We start from the raw sequence: 19,671 nt of genomic DNA, 5'->3' as shown, positions 1-19,671 counted from the left end.
ATCACCACAGGGAAGCTAAGCCCTCCACCAACAGCCAGAAGATGAATCCCCCTGCATCTGCACTTCTCAGGGAAGGCCTGCCCGTCATTGGGTCTATGGGAGGGGGGGACCATGGACCATCTTCAGATGTGGTGTGGGTGTGATGTTACGACTGACCAAAACTACAACATGAAAGCGTTGAGGTGTGCGGCGACCATCCACAAGGACCGCAATGTGAAATAAGCGGCAGAAGCAGAGAATATGCAGACTTCTCATGACACCGGACCCATACAGGGCGTGCACTGATCTGGGCACAGGCTTCAGTCGGAGGAGGAGGAGGTCGAGTCTCAAAGACAATGTCCTGGCTGACCTTAGCAAAACGGTCATGAAATACTGGAAGCATATTAAGAAGGTAGATATAGAATGATATTTATAGATGAGCAGCATTGTCAGCCGCCACGTTCTAACAGCCAATTGCTTCATGTCCCGCCATGAACTTGACTTTTTGGGCAGAACCTAAAAGCCTCACTGACCATCGAGAATAAAGCCGATCAGCCGACCCCATGTGCATTGCTCAATCATCTCCACCAGAGACCTAAAGATCAACCAAGTCAACGTGGAACACCACAAGTCAGAAACAACCTCTCCTGGGAACGATCGACCATGATCATTGTCTGGGGCCCTGAGCGGCAGCAGATGCAGTTATGCACTGCGCCAGCTTTGGCTCCTAGCAAAGTGCTGAAATTTGAAACTGGAAGCATGGCAGCTTTCGGGCTTAGTCCTTTGACTCATCCTGGTTCCCGTCATGCAGTGACTGAAGGGAGCTTTTAGGATAAGTGTACAACACAGCGCTGCTCTTCATAACTACCTCCATAGAGCACAAAAGGTTCAGCCTTCACTATCAGCAGCAACCGCTTGTGACTGCAGACCTGCAGGATATTATATACACAGTTTTATTATTTATATAGTACCATTGATTCCATGGTGCTGCACGTGAGAAGGGGTTAAATACAAATTACAGATATCACTTACAGTAAACAAACTAATAATCACAGACTGATATAGAGGGGGGAGATGATCCTGCCATTGCAGGCTTACATTCTACAGGATGGTGGGGAAGGATACAGTAGGTTGGGGGGGTGCAGCAGCTCTGGTGTTGGTGAGACAGTAGCTCCGGTAGTGGTGAGGAGGCAGCGAGGTCATTGTAGGCTGTATGCTTTCCTGAAGAGGTGGGTTTTCAGGTTCCGTCTGAAGGATCCGTATGTGGTTGATAGTCGGACATGTTGAGGCAAAGAATTCCAGAGTATGGGGGATATTTGGGAGAAGTCTTGGAGGCGGTTGGGTGAGGAGCGAATAAGTGTGAAGGAGGTCTTGGGAGGACTGGAGATTACGTGAGGGAAGATATTGGGAGATTAGTTCAGAGATATATGGAGGAGACAGGTTATAGATGGCCTTGTAGGTCAGTATTAGTAATTTGAACTGGATACACTGAGGGAATGGGAGCCAGTGAAGAGATCTGCAGAGGGGAGAAGTGGAGGAGTAGTGAGGACAGAGATGAATTAGACAGGCGACAGTTAAGGATGGACTAGAGAGGTGCGATGAGGTTAGCAGGGAGGCCACAAAAAAGGATGTTGCAGTAGTCGAGGCGAGAGATGATGATGGCATGCACAAGCATTTTAGTAGATTGAGGGTTGAGGAAAGGACAGATTCTGGAAATATTTTTGAGCTGGAGGCGACAGGAGGTGGCGAGAGCTTGGATGTACGGTTTGCAGGAAAAGGCAGTCAAGGGTTACTCCGAGGCAGCGGACTTCCAGTACGGGGGAAAGCGTGATGTCGTTAATTGTGATAGATAAGTAAGGTAAGGAAGTTCAGATTTGTCCATATTGAGTATGAGGAAGCGAGAGGAGAAGGGGGATATGGCTGATAGACATTCTGGGATTCTGGACAGCAGAGAGGTGACATCTGGGCCAGAGGTAGATCTGAGTGTCATCAGCATTCAGGTGGTACTGGAATCCATGGGACTTTAGGAGTTGTCCCAGGCCAAGTGTATAGATTGAGAAGAGTAGGGATCTTAGAACAGAGTCTTGGGGGACTCCAACAGAGAGAGGGTGCGATGAGGAGGTAGTGTGCGAGTGTGAGACGCGGTTTGAAAGGTATGAGGAGATCCAGGATAGGGGGTGAGGTCTTTGATGCCAATGGAGGAGAAGATTTGTAGTAGGCGGCCGTAGTCCGCTGTCGAAAGCAAAGGACAGGTCTAGAAGGAGACATATAGAATATTGTCCGTTAGCTTTGGCTGTAAGTACAGTAGGTCGTTAGTAATTTTGGTCAGGGCTATCTCAGCGGATGATTTGGGCGGAAACCAGATTGTCGAAGAACAAGTCAGATGAGAGGTGGGAGGAAAGTTCAGCGTGGACATGCTGCTCCAGGAGTTTGGAAGCGAATGGGAGCATAGCGGTTGAGTCGAGGGTTAGCTTTTTAAGAATAGGCGTGATTGTGGCATGTTTGAAAGCAGAAGGTAAGTTACCAGAAGTTAGTGATAGGTTGAAGAGGTGGGTCAGGGATGGGATAAGGGTGGTGGTGAGGTTGGGGAGGAGGTCGAATGCACATGTGGTGGTGCGATTTGGAGAGGAGACAATTGAGCTCCCCTTCTGTTATGATGGAGAGGGATGTTATGGGGTTTGAGCATTGGTCTGGTATACAAAAGAGTTGTGGTGGTTGAACAATTAAGATTTGCCTTGTTTGGTCAATCTTATTATTGAAGTGTATAGCAAAGTCCTCAGCAGAGATGAGGGAGGTTGGAGGGGGCAGTGATGGGCGGAGGAGGGAGTTAAAAGTTTTGAATAACTGTTTGGGGTTGTAGGATAGGGAAGAAACGAGGGTTGTGAAGTAGGCCTGTTTAGCAGAGGTGAGGGCAGATTTGAAAATGAGTGTTGCCTATTTGAATGCAGTGAAGTCGTCTTGCGAATTTGTTTTCTTCCAATAACGCTCTGCAACCCTGGAGACTTGCCGGAGCTTTTTAGTGGTGTTATTGTGCCAGGGTTGTCTGTTGATACATCGCACTCCGCCATGAACGAGAGGGCTGACAGCATCAATAGCTGATGTGAGTGGCATTGTAGAAAGCAGTAGCACTGTCTGTGTCATGGAGTGAGGATAGGGATGCTAGTGGTAGAATAGAGTCAGAGTGTGTGAGTGTCTAGGTGTGCAAGGTTTCTGCGGGGGTGTGCATGTTGCTGGACATGGGTGACAGGTGAGGACAGGGATGAGGTGGTGAGTAGATGGTGATCGGGATAGGGAGGGGAGGTGGTGAAATTAGATAGACAGCAGAGTCGGGTGAAGACCAGGCCTAATGTATGTCTGTGTGGGTGGCTGAGGAGGACCACTGAACAAGTCCAAAAGAAGAAGTAAGGGACAGGAGTTTGGAGGCTGTTGACTGAAGAGTATTAGTGGGGATGTTGCAGTCACCCATGATAATAGTGGGGATGTCAGTAGAAAGAAAGTGAAGAAGCCAGGTAGAGAATTGGTCAATAAAGGCAGTGGTCGAGCCTGGAGGTCGGTATATGACGGCCTCTTGAAGGTTGGAGGGAGAGTAGATGTGGACAAAGTGGACTTCAAAAGTGGGGAGGATTAGGGAGGGAAGAGGTGGGATTGGGTTAAGTATTTGGTACATTGCCGATTTTGCAGGTTTTGCCTCCTACAAAGAATGAAGAGGTTTGTAATTTTTATCGTAGGTACAATTCACCTGTGAGAGACAGAATCTAATAATAAAAACAAAGTCACATTGTAGGATTGTTACATAATTAATTTGCATTTTATTGCATGAAATAAGTATTTGATACAACAGAAAAATGAAACAAATTTTTGGTTTTGAAACCTTTGTTAGCAATTACGGAGGTCAGACATTTCCTGCATTTCCTGGCCAGGGATTTTGGCCCACTCCTTTTCAGGAAAATATGAGTAATTCCTAAATAACCCAAGTACCCATCCAGCGCTGCCTGTTGCCTTTTCTTTGGTTTGTGAAAGACAAACTTCACAAACAATCCCCACTCTCTCTGCCTGTGTAAAATACTATCCACTTTTACAGTCAAACGCGGTTTTGTTCTAGCCACATGGTCCTTTGTCTGTTCAAACTCAAATTGTATAACGCACATTTATCCTACTGACAGCAAACACATTTTCAGAACCGGTAGACTTTAGCTACACACCGCAACATTTTACAACTTCTATAGGGTAATCAGAAACCGGAAAAACAGTTTCTGCCACTCCGTAGCCCACAGATGTATCATATTTGGTCTCAAACGAAAGATAATTTTGTAAGAGAAAATATAATACCCCTGGCGTCACTCTGTGAGCCTCCCAGCCAGAGATATGGCAAGTAGACGTTTTAATAACTTAAAAAAGAGGCGTACACCCACTAGCTCAGCCCAGCTAGTGAGGTTAGCAAGAGAAAAGGATAAAGCTGAGACGCTCATTTGGGGGGGGTTGCCAGATGCCTAGAGGGCCAACTATCAAGATGCTTTGCTGACAGACCCCTTTTCTTGGGAAGGCCCTCCTCCCCTTTACCAACACGTCATATCTGTGACTGAGATAAAGTAAGTCTCTTATTTTAATCCCTTTTATTTGTAACTGTTGTACATACTGTATTCTTGTCTCCGTTTGTAATAACTTTGTATGTTTGTAAACAATGCCTATAATTTTGGAGTAAACTTATAAATATACTAGCTTCTTTCTTTTTGCTCTATGATTGGATCGGCACATACTTTGCGCCAAAACACGCTACCGTTTGGGTTGGTTCCTGACCCGATATCGTCTTTAGTATCGAATGAGGGGCTGGTGGCAGCAGTGTCCTGGTGGTATTGGGAAACCCTGGTATTGGGAAACCCTGGCATTGACAGATCGGAGTCCCTGCCCGAAACTGGTGATATACACACCGCCCTCACTGCCGTGTGCCCGATAGCCAGTACGCTACAAGGCAACCTTTCCACCGACTACTTATCATAGATGCAGTTCCCTGACTGACCTGAGGGTAAGGGGGTACCAGAGAGCTACAAGTTCCTAACTAGACCTGAAAGTGAAACCAAAAGTTGTGGGTCATAACCCTGACAAATTTGTGGGTAAACAATAGTAAAGTGAAATTTCGTGACACTCCTCCATACAGATCATCTCCAGATCTGTCGCTGGGCAACACTGAGTTTCAGCTCCCTCAAAGATTTTCTAGAAAGCGATCATATGAGACCAAAATTGAACTTTTTGGCATCAAGATAAACAAGCCATGTTGATTTGAAGCCAGACATAGCATAACCCCAAGAAAACCATAACCACAGTGAAACATGGTGGTGACAGGATCATGCGGTGATTTTCGGCAGCAGGGACAGAGAAAATGGTCTGAGTAAGGGGAAGATGGATGCTGGGAAATACAGGGATGTTCTTGAGTAAAACCTGTTTCAGTCTGTCAGTGATTTGAGACTGGGACGGGAGTTCACCGTCCAACAAGACAATGACCCAAAGCATACTGCTATAGCAACATTTAAGTGGTTTAAGGGGAAATGTGTAAATCTGTGGTCAGACTTGAAGATTTCCATTCAACAGAGGAAACCATCAAACTTTAAGGAGCTGGTGCAGTTTTGCCTTGAGATATTGGCAAAAATCCCTGTGGCAAGATGTGGAAAGCTTATGGTGACTTATCCAAAGTGACTTTAATTGCCACCAAAGGAGGCTCTACAAAGTACTGACTTTAGGGGGGTGAATAGTTATGCACACTGAAGTTTTCAGTTATTTTGTCCTACTTGGTGTTTGCTTCACAATAAAAAGGAAACCAAATGTTCAGAGTTGTCTGCATGTTCTTTACATAAAATAATGCAATCTCGCTTAAAAAAAAAATTAAATTCCAGGTTGTGAGGTAGCAAAACACAAAAACTGCCAAGAGGGTGAATACTTTCACAAGCCACTTTATACAGGACAGGGGGATTGGTACTGCGCAGTGTATATATACAGGAGAGGTTGTACTGTGCAGTGTATATATACAGGACAGAAGAAGTGCTACTGTGCAGTGTATATACACAGGACAGGAGAAGTGGTACTGTGCCGTGTATATACACAGGACAAGCGGAGTGGTACTGTGCAGTGTATATATACAGGACAGGAGTGGTACTGTGCAGTGTATATATACAGGACAGGAGAAGTGATACTGTGCAGTGTATATATACAGGACAGGAGAAGTGATACTGTGCAGTGTATATATACAGGACAGGAGAAGTGGTACTGTGCAGTGTATATATACAGGACAGGAGAAGTGGTACTGTGCAGTGTATATACACACAGGACAGGAGAAGTGGTACTGTGCAGTGTATATATACAGGAGAGGAGTGGTACTGTGCAGTGTATGTGGATCGATTTCATCTAAGGTGTGTACAGAAGGATGTGTTGCCGGCTGCCATTTTCGCAGTTTTCCCCCAGTGCAGACAGGCATCTCCTCTGGCTACTGCGAACAATGCATTTGATATGGAGCTGTCATTGTATTCTTCATTAGGAGATGCCTCATTCACCTGCTCGGAAGATGCATGGCAGAAAAGCGATGATTACAATTACATGGGTTTGTAGAACACAGTGCAGAGTATTTCTCAATACATTGTACCATAAATGGTCAGACTTTTCCAGATAAAACGTGTCGAATCATTCTGAAAACATTTTTAATGACTTATAATTCTTCAGCAGAACACGCATAATTAATCATCCATAGTCTCCCCACAGCGGACACCTTGGCCATAAATCGGTAACATGAAAATGCTGCCAGCGTATCACACCTGGACAGCTCATTAGGACGACACAATCCCTAATCTGGGCTGTCATGGTTCACAACAGATACTGATGGGACACCACCAGCGGCAGTGGGGCGACAGAACACTGCCAGCAGCGGCAGCGCGATGACAAAACACTGCCAGCAGGTCGGGTCACCTCTGCCTAGGCAGAGGTATATAGTCCGCCACACTGGCTTACCCTCCCCTGCAGCCCTTCGTCATGGTAATCCAACACATTGGCCTACCCTTCCTGCAGTCCCCCCCTCTTGATAATCCGCCACATACTGGCCTCCCCTACCTGCACTCCACCCTCCCGATAATCTGCCACACTAGCCTGGTTCTAGTCGAGACTTCAGTGGAGCGGGAGAGGCACTGATCGCGAGCAGCAGTAATGATCGCGAGCGGCAGCACAGGGTGGTGGGTCAGGTTCTCCACAGGAGCAGTGCCTTCATGGGACCCAAGGGCACTATAGTTTTTGGCAGAGCTTCACTACCATAGAAAATGTTAAAGAGAAAGGACAGACTAAAAAGGGGACAGGGCAGAATAGTTCAAGGTGTAGCATTCTCCGTAGTCATAAGACGCTGCATCTCTGGACAAGATTTCACCGGCTCACCATAACAGTCTACAGGTCTTCACTGGGGAGGCCATTGATAGTGGGGGGACAGGTACTGTCACCATCAAATAGGAAGACTAGGACGAGGATGAGGAAGACGAGGAGGCAGAAGACCAGTATGAGAGAGGAGGAAGACTACAACACAGGAGTCCAAAAGGAGGAAGACTGCGACAGAGGAGGAAGAAGACGACTACGACAGGAGTCTGGAGAGTAGGAGGAACAAGACTGCTACGACAGAGGACTCCAGAGGAGGAGGAACACGACTACGACAGAGGAGTCCAGAGGAGGAAGAAGACTACTATGACCGTGGAGTCTGGAGAGGAGAAGGAAGAAGACTACTACTATGACCGTGGAGTCTGGAGGAGGAGGCAAAAGACTATGACAGAAGAGTCCAGAGGAGTTAGAAGTCAACGACAGGAAAACTATTACAGAGTAATCTGGGGGAGGAGGAAGACTATGACAGAGAAGTCCAGAAGAGGACTGTGACAGAGGGGTCTGGAGATGAAGGAGGAAGAGTACGACAGAAGAGTCCAGGAAGGAGAGGGAGGAAAAACTATGACAGAGGAGTCTGGGGGAGGAGGACGACTACAACAGAGGAGTCCAAGGGAGGAACAGGAGGAAAACTAAGAATGAGGAGTCCACAGGAAGACTATGATAGTGGAGTCTGGAGGAGGAGGACTATCATAGAGGGGGCTGGCGGATGAGGAGAAAGAGTATGACAGAAGGGTCCGGAGGAGGAATACTACAACATACGAGTCCTGAGGAGGAGGAAGACTACAACAGAGGAGACGGGAGGATAAAGACTATCACAAAGGTGTTCGAAGGAGGAGAAAAACAAGGACAGAGGAGTCCGGAGCAAGAGGAAGAAGAGGACACAGGAATCTGAAGGAAATAGAAGGAGAGGACAGAGGAATCAGGAGAAGGAAGGAGAGCACAGAGGAATCAGGAGAAGGAAGGAGAGGATCCAGGAGACTGGAGGCGTCTGGGATGACAGCAGATCTTTATTGCATGTTTGGAGTGTGATATAACTATGGCCGAGGTAATGGGTAGGGCCTGGATTATTCTCTTTGGTGTGCACTGATAAGTGACATCAGCAGAGAGGACCATTCATCTGGCCTTTAGAGCTGCAACTAATCATATTTCATTTGTTTATTGGAGGCAACGTTTTACAACCATGCAGTAAGTCAGGAGCAGATCAATAAGTACAAAACGTGAATGAGGAATACAGCAGCTCCGGACCCCCAGCCCCGACCTTCAGCTCTAGAGGACAGCAGCGCCGCACAGTATTACTTCTCATGTTCAAGAGATTAGAGGCTCGGGGGGGCCCCAGGTAATGGGCCATTTCCAGCAGATCTGCAGCCTGCCCTACCAGCCGTGGCCCCGGGATGAGAGGTAATGAGCCATTTACATGCAGATCAGTAGTCAATGCCTTCAGGGGCTCTCATGTAAACTATTGGAGGCGATGCTTGTGAATTTTGAAAATAAAATGTGAGAGGCTACACTTCAGAGCCTGCGCGCCCCCTCTTCAGCCGGTGCTGCCCCGCAGTCCACTCCACCTGTGCCGCCACCAATTTACACTTACCTCAGATTAGCTGCCATCTGTCATTTACTGCTGCAGAAAACAGACGTTCAGAACCCGAGTGAAGGGTCCGCAGCCTCCAACCTTCTACTGAGGTCCCTGCCTCTCCATCATTGCTTCTTCCTGCTGTCAGAGAGGCGAATACAAGCTATTTTTCTCTGCCATAAGCCATCTAAGGCTGGGGAGGCCTACTTCAGCAAAGGTTAATGCCATGTATTGCTCGCTGTTATCAGCCAGGTCAGGCTGTCTCTTTACTCAGGCCAGCAGACTCGGGGGCAGACTTCTATTGCTGAGAGAATTTTGTTAAGCCATTACAAACCCTCTTGTAAATCCTAGGAAGCTGGCAGGTCCATCACTGCCAGGATTCTCCAAAAACACTAGAATGGTATGCTGCCACCAGTTTCTCATTAGTGTGAGGCAGAGACCGGTGCCACAGGTAGGGGTCACTGTTTTGCTCCCTAGGATGTGCACAAATGCGTATTGAGGTCAGGAGGGAGCATTGCAGTCACAGGTGTAGCTGTGATTGCTATGGTGAAGCAGTGACCGATGTCACAGGTTGAGGTCACTGTGTGTTCTTCCTAGGTTGTGCACGGAGGCTTAGGGTATGTGCGCTGCGGATTCACCTGCGGGTTTTTCCGCGCGGATCAGCAGGTAAAACCGCAGATAAAGCGACCTGCGGTTTTCCTGCCATTTTCCCCTGCGGTTTGACACCTGGACAATGGAACAGGTGCCAAACCGCTGCGGGATCCGCAGAAAGAATTGACATGCTGCAGTTTGTAAACCACGGAAAAAAAAACGCAGCGTAGGCACAGTGGTTTTGAAAACTCATAGGATAACATGGTACTCTACCATGTCTGCAGAACTGCTGCGGATCCGCAGGGCCAAAAACGCTGCGGAACCGCAGCAGAATCCGCAGCGTGTGCACATACCCTTATGAACGCCACAGGAGTGCATGGCAGTCATGGGTGAAGCAGTGGCTGCAATGCAGACTAGAAATAATAAAAAATAAGTGTAGTCTTGGACATACTAGTGTCCAAGGCAGATGTAGGGAAAACCTGCTCTGGCATGTTGTGCTGCGAAACAGACTGCAGAATGGTAGTTATGCAGTTTGTTTCATTCCAGGCCTGGGTTTTCCATGTGGCTGAAGGCCACAGGTTTCTTTGTTAAAATTCTGCAGGAAAGAGTTTTGGTGTATCAGAGTCAGTGTCAGTCTGGTGTTTGGAGGACAGAGCAGTCGGCTCTGCAGCGCTCCACCTGTAGGAGGCAACACAGGCCAGGGGAGCAGACACCCACAGCTGGCACAATGGTGCAGTCGCCCACGGCAACGGGTCAGAGGAGGACTGGCGTGTTTAGTGACTGTAAAATGAAGGATGTCGTGTCCTGTGAAGCTGTAAGTAGAATACTGACACGGCGGTGCAGTCACCAATGGCAACTGGTCAAAGGAGGATTAGCGTGTGTTTAGGGACTGAAAACGGAAGGATATAGTGTATTGTGAAATGCTGTGAGTAAAGAGACATTAACATAGCAGTGCAGTTGCCCACGGCAACAGGTTAGAGGAATGGAGTGTTTAGTGACTGTAATCAAGAGGATATGTGACCGGCTGAGATCCGGAGCATATCGTGTGCTGTATTTATGTGAACTGGACGTTAATGCTATGCATTTATATGAGTTGGACATTAATATTGTGTGAAGTAAACACATTAAAGAGACTTTTGCTGTGAACTTTGTGGGTCACTGCCTCATCACTCCATAAGTGTGCTACCGCTGCACGATATAAGCCCGGTCCGTTAACAAGCTTATATCGAGTCAGAAACCAAACCCGGGTAGCATATAAGTACTAGCCGAAATCACCGACGTGGGAAATCGGGTTTCGAGATAAAAGAGCAGTCCAAAATTAACTGATATTTTAATTGCTGAAGGCACACTTGATACTACAGATATATACAGAGTAATATACAGAAATTACAGCCAGAGTTGCAAATAAAAGTAGGGTACAGGTTGGGGATAGCAGTTAGCTGTACAGTATGTGTCACGTTACCGTTCTTATCACTTGTAGTCGAAGGAAGCGCTCATATCCACAGGCACCTTCTTAGTTTCTGGTCCGTCTCCACACGTGACGTGATATGGCTTCCATGGCAGAATAAAGACTCAAGGTGTGTAGCCAGTTTTTAACCCCTAGCTTACCCCAACCCATATTTGCCACCACCCCTCTGGGTTGGACTGAATTCTCCTACCTTGACCTCCTAGCTGAAATAATTCCCAATATCTAGGATGGGTCATAACTTCCTAGCGAGAGGTCCAAACGGGACGACTGACGTCTCAACGGGTTCGTTAGGGCTGGACCGATATGGAGAGTCCAAACTTGGGTCGGTTAAGTGCTTCTGGAGAGTTAGTCTCGATAGCCTGGTATCTGGGACAGCTAGAAAAATATGAGAGGCAATGGTGCGTGTGGAGGGCTCCCAGGGTTCTGGTGGTATATTGGACTTAACCCTGAGATTCACGGTACTCTCATAATTCATCTCTAGGTGCCCAAGTGTCTGGCGTTTTCCCTGGAATTGATTTTGTCCACCTTTCACAAAAGACAGCAGGGGGTCCTAGCTCTTCTCTTCCTTGCCTTCATTAATACATGACCTTTAATTTTTTGGCCAAATGGCAAACTAATGTTCTTGTGGGGATCTGTGTACTCTTCCCAAGGGTGGGGGGGCCACTTCAGGAGTGGAGGGAGATCTCCGGAAAATATATTGGGCCTCAATTAATAAATCCAAGATGGAGTCTCCCTCATACCTCACATAATGTATATACAGAGACTGCACCAGCAGAATAGTGAGTGCAGATCTGGAGTATAATACAGGATGTAACTCTGGATTAGTACACGATCAGTAATGTAATGTATGTACACAGTGACTGTACCAGCAGAATAGTGAGTGCAGCTCTGGAGTATAATACAGGATGTAACTCAGGATCAGTAATGTACGTACATAGTGACTGCACCAGCAGAATAGTGATTGCAGCTCTGGAGTATAATACAGGAGGTAACTCAGGATCAGTAATGTATGTACACAGTGACTGCACCACCAGAATAGTGAGTGCAGCTCTGGAGTATAATACAGGATGTAACTCAGGTCAGTAATGTAATGTATGTACACAGTGACTGCACCAGCAGAATAGTGAGTGCAGCTCTGGAGTATAATACAGGAGGTAACTCAGGATCAGTAATGTATGTACCCAGTGACTGCACCAGCAGAATAGTGAGTGCAGCTCTGGAGCATAATTATCCAATAAGTTATTGGATCCTTTATTTAATTACCCTTGATAATCTGTGAGAATAGAGAGGAGCTGCAGCTCATGTCAGTGCAGAGTGGTAATTACTCATTACAGAGTTCAGCAGTTTCACTGGGTATGGAGGAGCTTCCACTGCAGCATCAGGCAGCTGCTGATTATTATTATTAATGTCCCGAGATGTCTGGGATAGGAGCAGAGATGAGCGGCTCACAGGGCGGCTGATACCAGGAGGGGTGCGCAGGATGTCAGATGATGGGGGTCACCGCTCACCAGCACATTTGGAGCTCCGTTATCGTCGCCTATGACTATTACGCCACGTTCTACTCATCAAGGCATGAAATGCAGAATTGTGACTTAAGGTTTAAATCTCCCACCCATTAGTCCCCATCTAATGGGATATAACAGAGAGGGGGGTCTATGTATGCAGGCAATGCTATATACAGTACAGTAATTAGGAGCGGGGGTCTCACCTAACGACAGCCTGCGGCTGTCTTAATAACCGGGGGGCAATGAGAGAAATCACATAATACAGAGAACACACAATTCACACTTTTCATACAGAAGACACTTGGTATGCAGAGGACATGGAAAAACGGCAATTCCAGGACTCCCCAAATCCAGGTAGTGCAATAACGCGCCGCCCCCAGAACGAGCTGCTCTCGTAACCGGACCCCTAAACTGCAGATGAGAAGTCTTCCATGTTACAGTGCCCCCCGGGCTGGACAGAAGGAGCAGGGTTGTCAACTGGATATTTATTTTGTTTCTCGACAGCTTATGAAACAAAAAACATTTACAGACAGACAATATTTTTTACGGACACATTGGAATAAATGATTCAGTGATACGAGTCTGCAGCACATATGAAGACATTAGCTGCAGTCACTGAGGAGGAGAATTACTGAGAAAATCAGTTTCATTTTCTTCAGTTTCAAAAAATTCCCAAACACCTTAAAAAAAAGGAAAAAAAAAATGTTAAGGATAGGGCAAAAAAGTTCCTTATTTTGATGAACTATCCTATTATTTCTGGACAGTTGACGACCCCGACAAAAGAGGGAGCAGGAAAGGGATCAGCTACAATTCAAAGCTGCACAGACAGGACCACAAAGAGACAGCAATCAGGCTTCCTCAGGCATTGAGGGGAAGTAGCATGTCACTCCACTGCCCCCTCTATACCTCTCCAGCCCACTCAGATATCCAGCCCACAACCTGCACCCTCCACACATGTATCCAGCCCACAACCTGCACCCTCCATACATCTCCAGACAGATATCCAGCCCACGAACTGTGCCCTCACATACATCTCCCCATCTTCAGCCTACAAGTTGTGCCCTCCACGCAGATATCCAACCCAGAACCTGTGCCCTCCGCACTTCATCTTCAGCCCACAAGCTGTGCCCTCCATGTAGCTCCAACTTTTATTTCAAGCTCACAGCCAGCTACCTCAATACATCTCCTAGATCTGTCCACAACATGCACATCTCCACCCTGATTTCCTGCCAACCTGTGCTCTCCACATATCTGTTTTGTTCTCCAACCCACATCCTTACATCTCCATCTTGTTCTCCAGACCACAACCTGCCCCTTCATACATTTTCACCTTGTTCTTTGGATCACTACCTGCGCCCTCCATCTTCATCTTGTTCTCCAGCCCAAGACCTGTGCCCTCCATACATCTCCATCTTGTTCTCCAGCCCACAACCTGCACCCTCCATCCAGATGTTTGTTCTACAGCTCACATCCTGCCCCCTTCATACATCTTCATCTTGTTCTTCAGCTCACTACCTGCATATATCTTCATCTTGTTCTCTAGCCCACGACCTGCACCCTCCACACATCTCCATCTTGTTCTCCAGCCCACACTGTTAGTCAGACCATCTCATCTGTAATGCAGGATAAGGACAAAGAGCAATCTCCATCTTCTCGTTTTGACATTCCCACACAGGTCATAATTGGGAGCCAAAAAAATACAATGCTCTACCATGTTAGATTCTGGAGCAGGAGGGAATTTCATGGACTTACAATTCACACTTGACAATAACATAGCAAGTAGGACTAAATCCATGCCAATCGAAATGGAAACTGTGGATGAAACACCTTTAGGCTATGTGCGGATGTTGACTATTTGCTTGCAGAAATTTCTGCAAGGTTTCTGCATCTCTTGCAGGAAAATGAGTTTGCATGTATTTTTGTACAGCAATGAAGGCTTTTTTTGAGCTAAATAAAGATTTAAAAAAAAAAAAAAAAAAAAGTTTTGTGATGCAATTTCTTGGTTCAACACCACCTTTTTCATGCTGATGCAGTGGCATCAGGGTAATGCGTTTAGGGCTTGGTGTTAGCAGCTGTCAATGACCCCTAGCCACAGGCTTAGTAATGAAAAGGTGTGAGCCCGACACACTCATTACTAAGCCAATAAGTAAACACAAACCTACACACACACATTGTCACCAGCCTATTTAGGAGTGTTAACAGAACGAGCATACATAGGCTGAAACCAGCCAGCAACTGTTAATTTTAAAGAAAAAAAATGAAAAAAGATCCTGTGGGCTCCCGCATAATTTTAATAACCTGTAGAAGGAAAGCCAACAGCTGGGAAGGAGCCAATAGCCAAAAAGGTTCCCAGGCTATTAATGTCAGTTCACAGCTAGTTGCTTAGGCTTTACTGGCTAGTTTACAGGGGGATCCCAGAAAAAAAATTGACATAGGATCCCCCTATAAAATCTAACCAGCAAAGGCTAGGCAGACAGCTGTGGGCTGATGATAGCTTAGGTCCCTCCCAGACTAAACATCAGCTCTCAGCCGCCCCAGAAAAGGCGCATCTATAACATGCGCCAAATCTGGAGCTTAGCTTCGCTCTTCCCAATTGCCCTATAGCGGTGACAAGCAGGGTTCATATTTGTGGGGTTGATGTCACTTTTGTATTGTCAGGTGACATCACGCCCACAGGTTAGTAATGGAGAGGTGTCTATAAGACACTTACCATTAGTAGCCCCACAGTGATATTGTATATATATAAAAAAAAAAAACCATACACCCCAAAATAAAGTCCTTTAATTGAAATAATGACAGACTCCTTTACTTAATCTAAGTTAAATCATACTCAAACACCTATTCCACTGACGCCAATGTCTACTGCAATAAACAACTACAATGTTCCTCACCTGTCCGCAGAGAAGATAATCCATAATGTCCCACGATGATCCCGATCACTTTGAGAGCAGTCACTAATGTGACAGCTCTCAAAGACAACTGGCAATACACTGACAGGAAGTAATTGCTCTCGCAGTGTATCGCTGAGCTGCCGTGAGAATTCTCTCATGCAGCGGTGCCATAAGAGCACCAGAGCTGATCAGCTGATGAACTGTCTCACAGCAGTTCAGTGCTACACTGTGGGAGCGATTATCTCCTGTCAGTGTATTGCTGGCCGCCAGGTATAGCGGTCACATCTCCCAATGTGACTGCTCTACACGTGGGATCGCCATGGGACACTCAGGATTACGGCGAACAGGTGAGTATATGGTGATTTATCATTTTACATGTTTTCTAGGAGACGACGGCATCGGGGATTTGGTGTTAGTGGAGTATAATTTTTTTTACATTTTTATTTGAACATGTATGTAATTATTTTACTAACTATGAGCACAGGCGCCAGCAGATGGGACGACGTAGCCCGAAGGGAGCAGTAGTCTCATCAGCCCACGCCTGCTGACCCGCGGCAAGCTTTTTAATGCAGGCCACTGCTGTGGGTCACAGCTGCGGGCTCATGCTGATACTGACAGCATGATCCCACAGCGCTCTGACTAACAGTCTTACCGGAATTAGCATTACCATGGGTCACAGTCACAGCTGCGGGGGTCACGCTGACATGTGACAGCATTATAATGCAGTACTCTGACAGGCAGTCTTACCAGCGATAGCATTACCACAGGTCACAGTCAGCTGCGAGGTCAGCGCTCTGACCGACGGTCAAGTTACCGCCGATAAGAACAGCTGCGCCGGTGTTTCCCACGCTGTCACACAGATTACAGCGTTGGAAACATCATAGGAAGCAAACAAAAACACAAGTAAAACGCAAACAAAAACTTAGCAAATCCGCAAACATTTTTATACCTACGTTTTTACTGCGGATTTGACTGATTCAATTGAAGTCCATGAGTGAAAAACGCTACAGTAACGCAAAAAGAGTTGACATGCTGCAGGAAAAAAAAAAAAAACCACTGCAAATACTCGGAAAATTACTGATCATGTGCACAACACTTCAGGATTGTCATTGAATTAGCTTGCATAAAGATTTCATAGCATTTTTTGGCCCATTTCCGAGTGAAAAACCTGCCGCAAAAACGCATAAAAAATGCACCGTGTGCACACAGCCTTATCGTCGGGACGAGTTACTCACAAGACAATTGAACTTGAAATTTGTATTGAACTGAATCATGAAGCGGTTACTTTTCATCTCATTTCCTCGCCAAAATTTCCAGTTATGCAAGAAATTCCCTGGTTTTCAATCCATAACCCTTCAACCAACTGGGCATCGAGGACCATTACCTTTCCCTCTGAGTACTGTAAGAACAATTGCCATGCAAATGTATCTGTTCTCAGACAAATTCAAGTATCCGAGATTTCCCATCAGAATGATGATAAAACATGCCACCTCAGTACTAACAGTGCAGTGAGGTCTGCAGTAAGAAGAAAGCCGATCAACTGCCTCCTCAGCATCCTTATGACTGTCCCATTGAATTGCTTTCTGGAGCATCTATTCCGTTTGGGCGAATTTACAATCTTTCTGAGCCAGAATTTAAAGTACTTAGAGAACATCTAGACGAAAATTTAGAGAAAGGCTTTATTCAACCTTCTTCTTCGCCAGCTGGATCACCCTTGTTTTTGTAGAAAATTAGGACATTCTGCAGCCGTGTACGGATTATAGAGAAATCAATAAAACTACCATTAAAGATCGTAACCCGCTCCCCTTAATCCCTGAGTTGCTGGAGAGAGGGTGTTCTGCCAGACTTTTTACCAACTCGATCTAAGAGGGGTTTATAATCTCATACAAATCCGCCCAGGAGATGGGTGGAAAACTGCCTTTAGAACTAGATACAGACATATTGAATATCTGGTTATGTCTTTCGGGCTTAGCATCGCCCCTGCCACCTTTCAGCACTTCATTAATGATTTCTTGGATCGATTTGCTGTTTATCTTGATGACAATCTTACATTTTCAGATACCTTGGAGCATTGCAGACATGTCCAGTTAGTCCTGGAACGTCTACTGGAAAGCCATCTCTAGCAAACTCGAAAAATGTGAATTCGAACAAACCAGTACTCAATTTCTGGGATATAGCATCCCCCAGAAGGTCTGAGCATGGATACCAGGAAAATCAGAGCGGTAGTTGACTGGCCTACCCCAAGAAATTTAAAAGCTGTCCAGTGCTTTATAGAATTTGCAAGTTTCTACAGAAGATTCATTAAAAACTTTTCAAAAATAATTTTACCAATTACTTCACTCAAAGAAAACCCAGAGTGGTTTTTTTCGGTCTCCAGAGGCACAAATGGCGTTTGACAAACTAAAGACACTTTTTACTTCCGCACCAATACTTGTCCATCCAAACCCTGAACTGCCTTTTGTTGTCAGAGTAGACGCCTCAGACTCTGCGGTGGAACTGTTTTATCAGAGCGAGTAGGAGACAGCTTCATCCATGTGCATTTTTTCTCATACCAAGTCACCTGCAGAAAAGAACTGTTCTGCCCTCTGAATATAGGGCAATATGTTTGTATTTATGTGCTGGTTAGTTGTTATAGCACCATCTAGTGGTGGCTGAATTTATAGCCTGTGTCTTTAACAGCAGACAGTGTTGCATTGTGGGATTGAAGCAGTTATACTGACTGGGAAGAAGAAGACTCCATTTTCTTCTGTGTACGCATGTGTTTATTCTCCTGTAACTGCTCCAACTTGAGTTTGCTATCCCGATAAAGCATATCTGGTAAGTATTGTACAGAGATGTGATTAACTGTATAGCAGCCAGTACATAGGAGATATGATTAGAGATTTGTGTATTTCCATGTTAAAGTTTGCATCACACTGTATACTTTCCTGTTAATTGTAAGTGTTAGCTGTGTGATTATGTTCCCAGTACTTACCTATGTTGTTTGTATTCTTACAGTTTTACCGCATGTTCTATACCTGTTCACCAATAATCAAGTTAGACTACAGAGAACAGTCTACTTATTTGGAAGACAGAAAGTGGCTTATGCTGTATGCCTGATTGCACACCGTGTCAACGTGTATGAAGGCAGAACAAAAACTATGATATTGGGAATAAAGAACTTTTAGCTATTAAAGTCGCTTTTTTCATAATGGAGACATCTTTTGGAAGGGGCCAATCATCCAGTGACTGTTCTTACTGACCACAAAAATTTAGAATTTAACCGTACAACTAAGAGGTTGTCTGCAAGACAAGCCCATTGGGCCTTAAGTTTCTCCAGGTTTAATTTTATAATTTCTTATCGGCCTGGTTCAATAAATGGCAAGGCTGATGCTCTGTCCAGGATATTAACCGAACCTAAGGAGAGGTGTAACACTGACTGCGCCATGCTACATCCAAAAAATATCTTGGGGCTACTGGATACTAAAGAATCTTTAATAAAGATTATAGATGGATACCAACTGACTTTTTTCTTAACCACTTTTTCTAAAGACATTGATCTTTATTTTAACCCCTTCCTGACCTGTGACGCCACGTAGGCGTCGGTGCCAATCCGTCCAGTGACGCCAATGTGGTGTCATGGTGGGATCGCGTTCCTGCAGGTCGGGTGACCGGAGTCACTGAAATGTCACCCGACCTGCAGGTACAGGAGGACCAGGGGGGTGGCCTAGATTGCTTCTGGTGACCTCTTAGTCACCCCCCCAGATCTGATTGGAGCTAGCATCCATGTGACGCTATCCCTCCAATCAGATGTGGAGGGGTGGAGTAAACTATGGCTGCCTTCGCTCTTCAGCTTCATCCCATCCGTGGAAGCTGAAGAGCGAGGTGCCTGCTCCCCCCGCCGTCCGATTCCCCCCCGACCTCCGCTCCCTCCCCCTGCCCCCTTGATCATCCCCCCTGCTGCGGCTGCCGGCTCCATAAATGCCTCCATCTGCTGCATCTCTTCAGCTCCCCTCCTATCCCCCCCCGCCTGACAGCCGCTTCCAAACACTCGCACACTATAATGAAGTTTAGCTTTTTTTTTTTTTGGACACACACACACCACACAATATGCTGCTCATCCCAGTCATCTTAGTCACAAAGGGTGTACTCAGCTGAGGAGGCATATGACATTATTGCCTCCGAAGCCGATAGTGAGGGAGAGGACCCCACTTTTCTCAATTCCTCCCACTCTTCCTCCTCCAGCGACAGACTTGCAACCACCAAGATGTCGCAGGATGAGAAATC

The 19,671-nt window shown here is 46.1% G+C and overlaps 2 protein-coding genes across 2 annotated transcripts in view; one reads left to right on the top strand and one right to left on the bottom strand.

Annotated features, from left to right (window-relative positions):
• Positions 1–18,899, top strand: part of LOC141085046 (protein CEPU-1-like) — a 1,055,154-nt gene extending 1,036,255 nt beyond the window's left edge. Inside the window, exon 8 of the mRNA XM_073570040.1 lies at positions 18,403–18,899. Coding sequence (XP_073426141.1) covers positions 18,403–18,572 — 170 coding nt within the window. The 3' untranslated portion in view covers positions 18,573–18,899. The remainder of the gene's footprint in view (positions 1–18,402) is intronic.
• The window catches only part of LOC141085047 (opioid-binding protein/cell adhesion molecule homolog), a 225,731-nt gene that overhangs the window by 148,707 nt on the left and 57,353 nt on the right, over positions 1–19,671 (bottom strand). The gene's annotated exons all lie outside the window — the stretch shown is intronic.

This window comes from Dendrobates tinctorius, unplaced genomic scaffold (genome assembly GCF_039654945.1).
Source record: "Dendrobates tinctorius isolate UK_male_01 unplaced genomic scaffold, ASM3965494v1 ptg000028l, whole genome shotgun sequence".
In the NCBI taxonomy this organism is placed as follows: Eukaryota; Metazoa; Chordata; class Amphibia; order Anura; family Dendrobatidae; genus Dendrobates; species Dendrobates tinctorius.
This window is presented reverse-complemented; position numbering and strand designations above follow the sequence as displayed.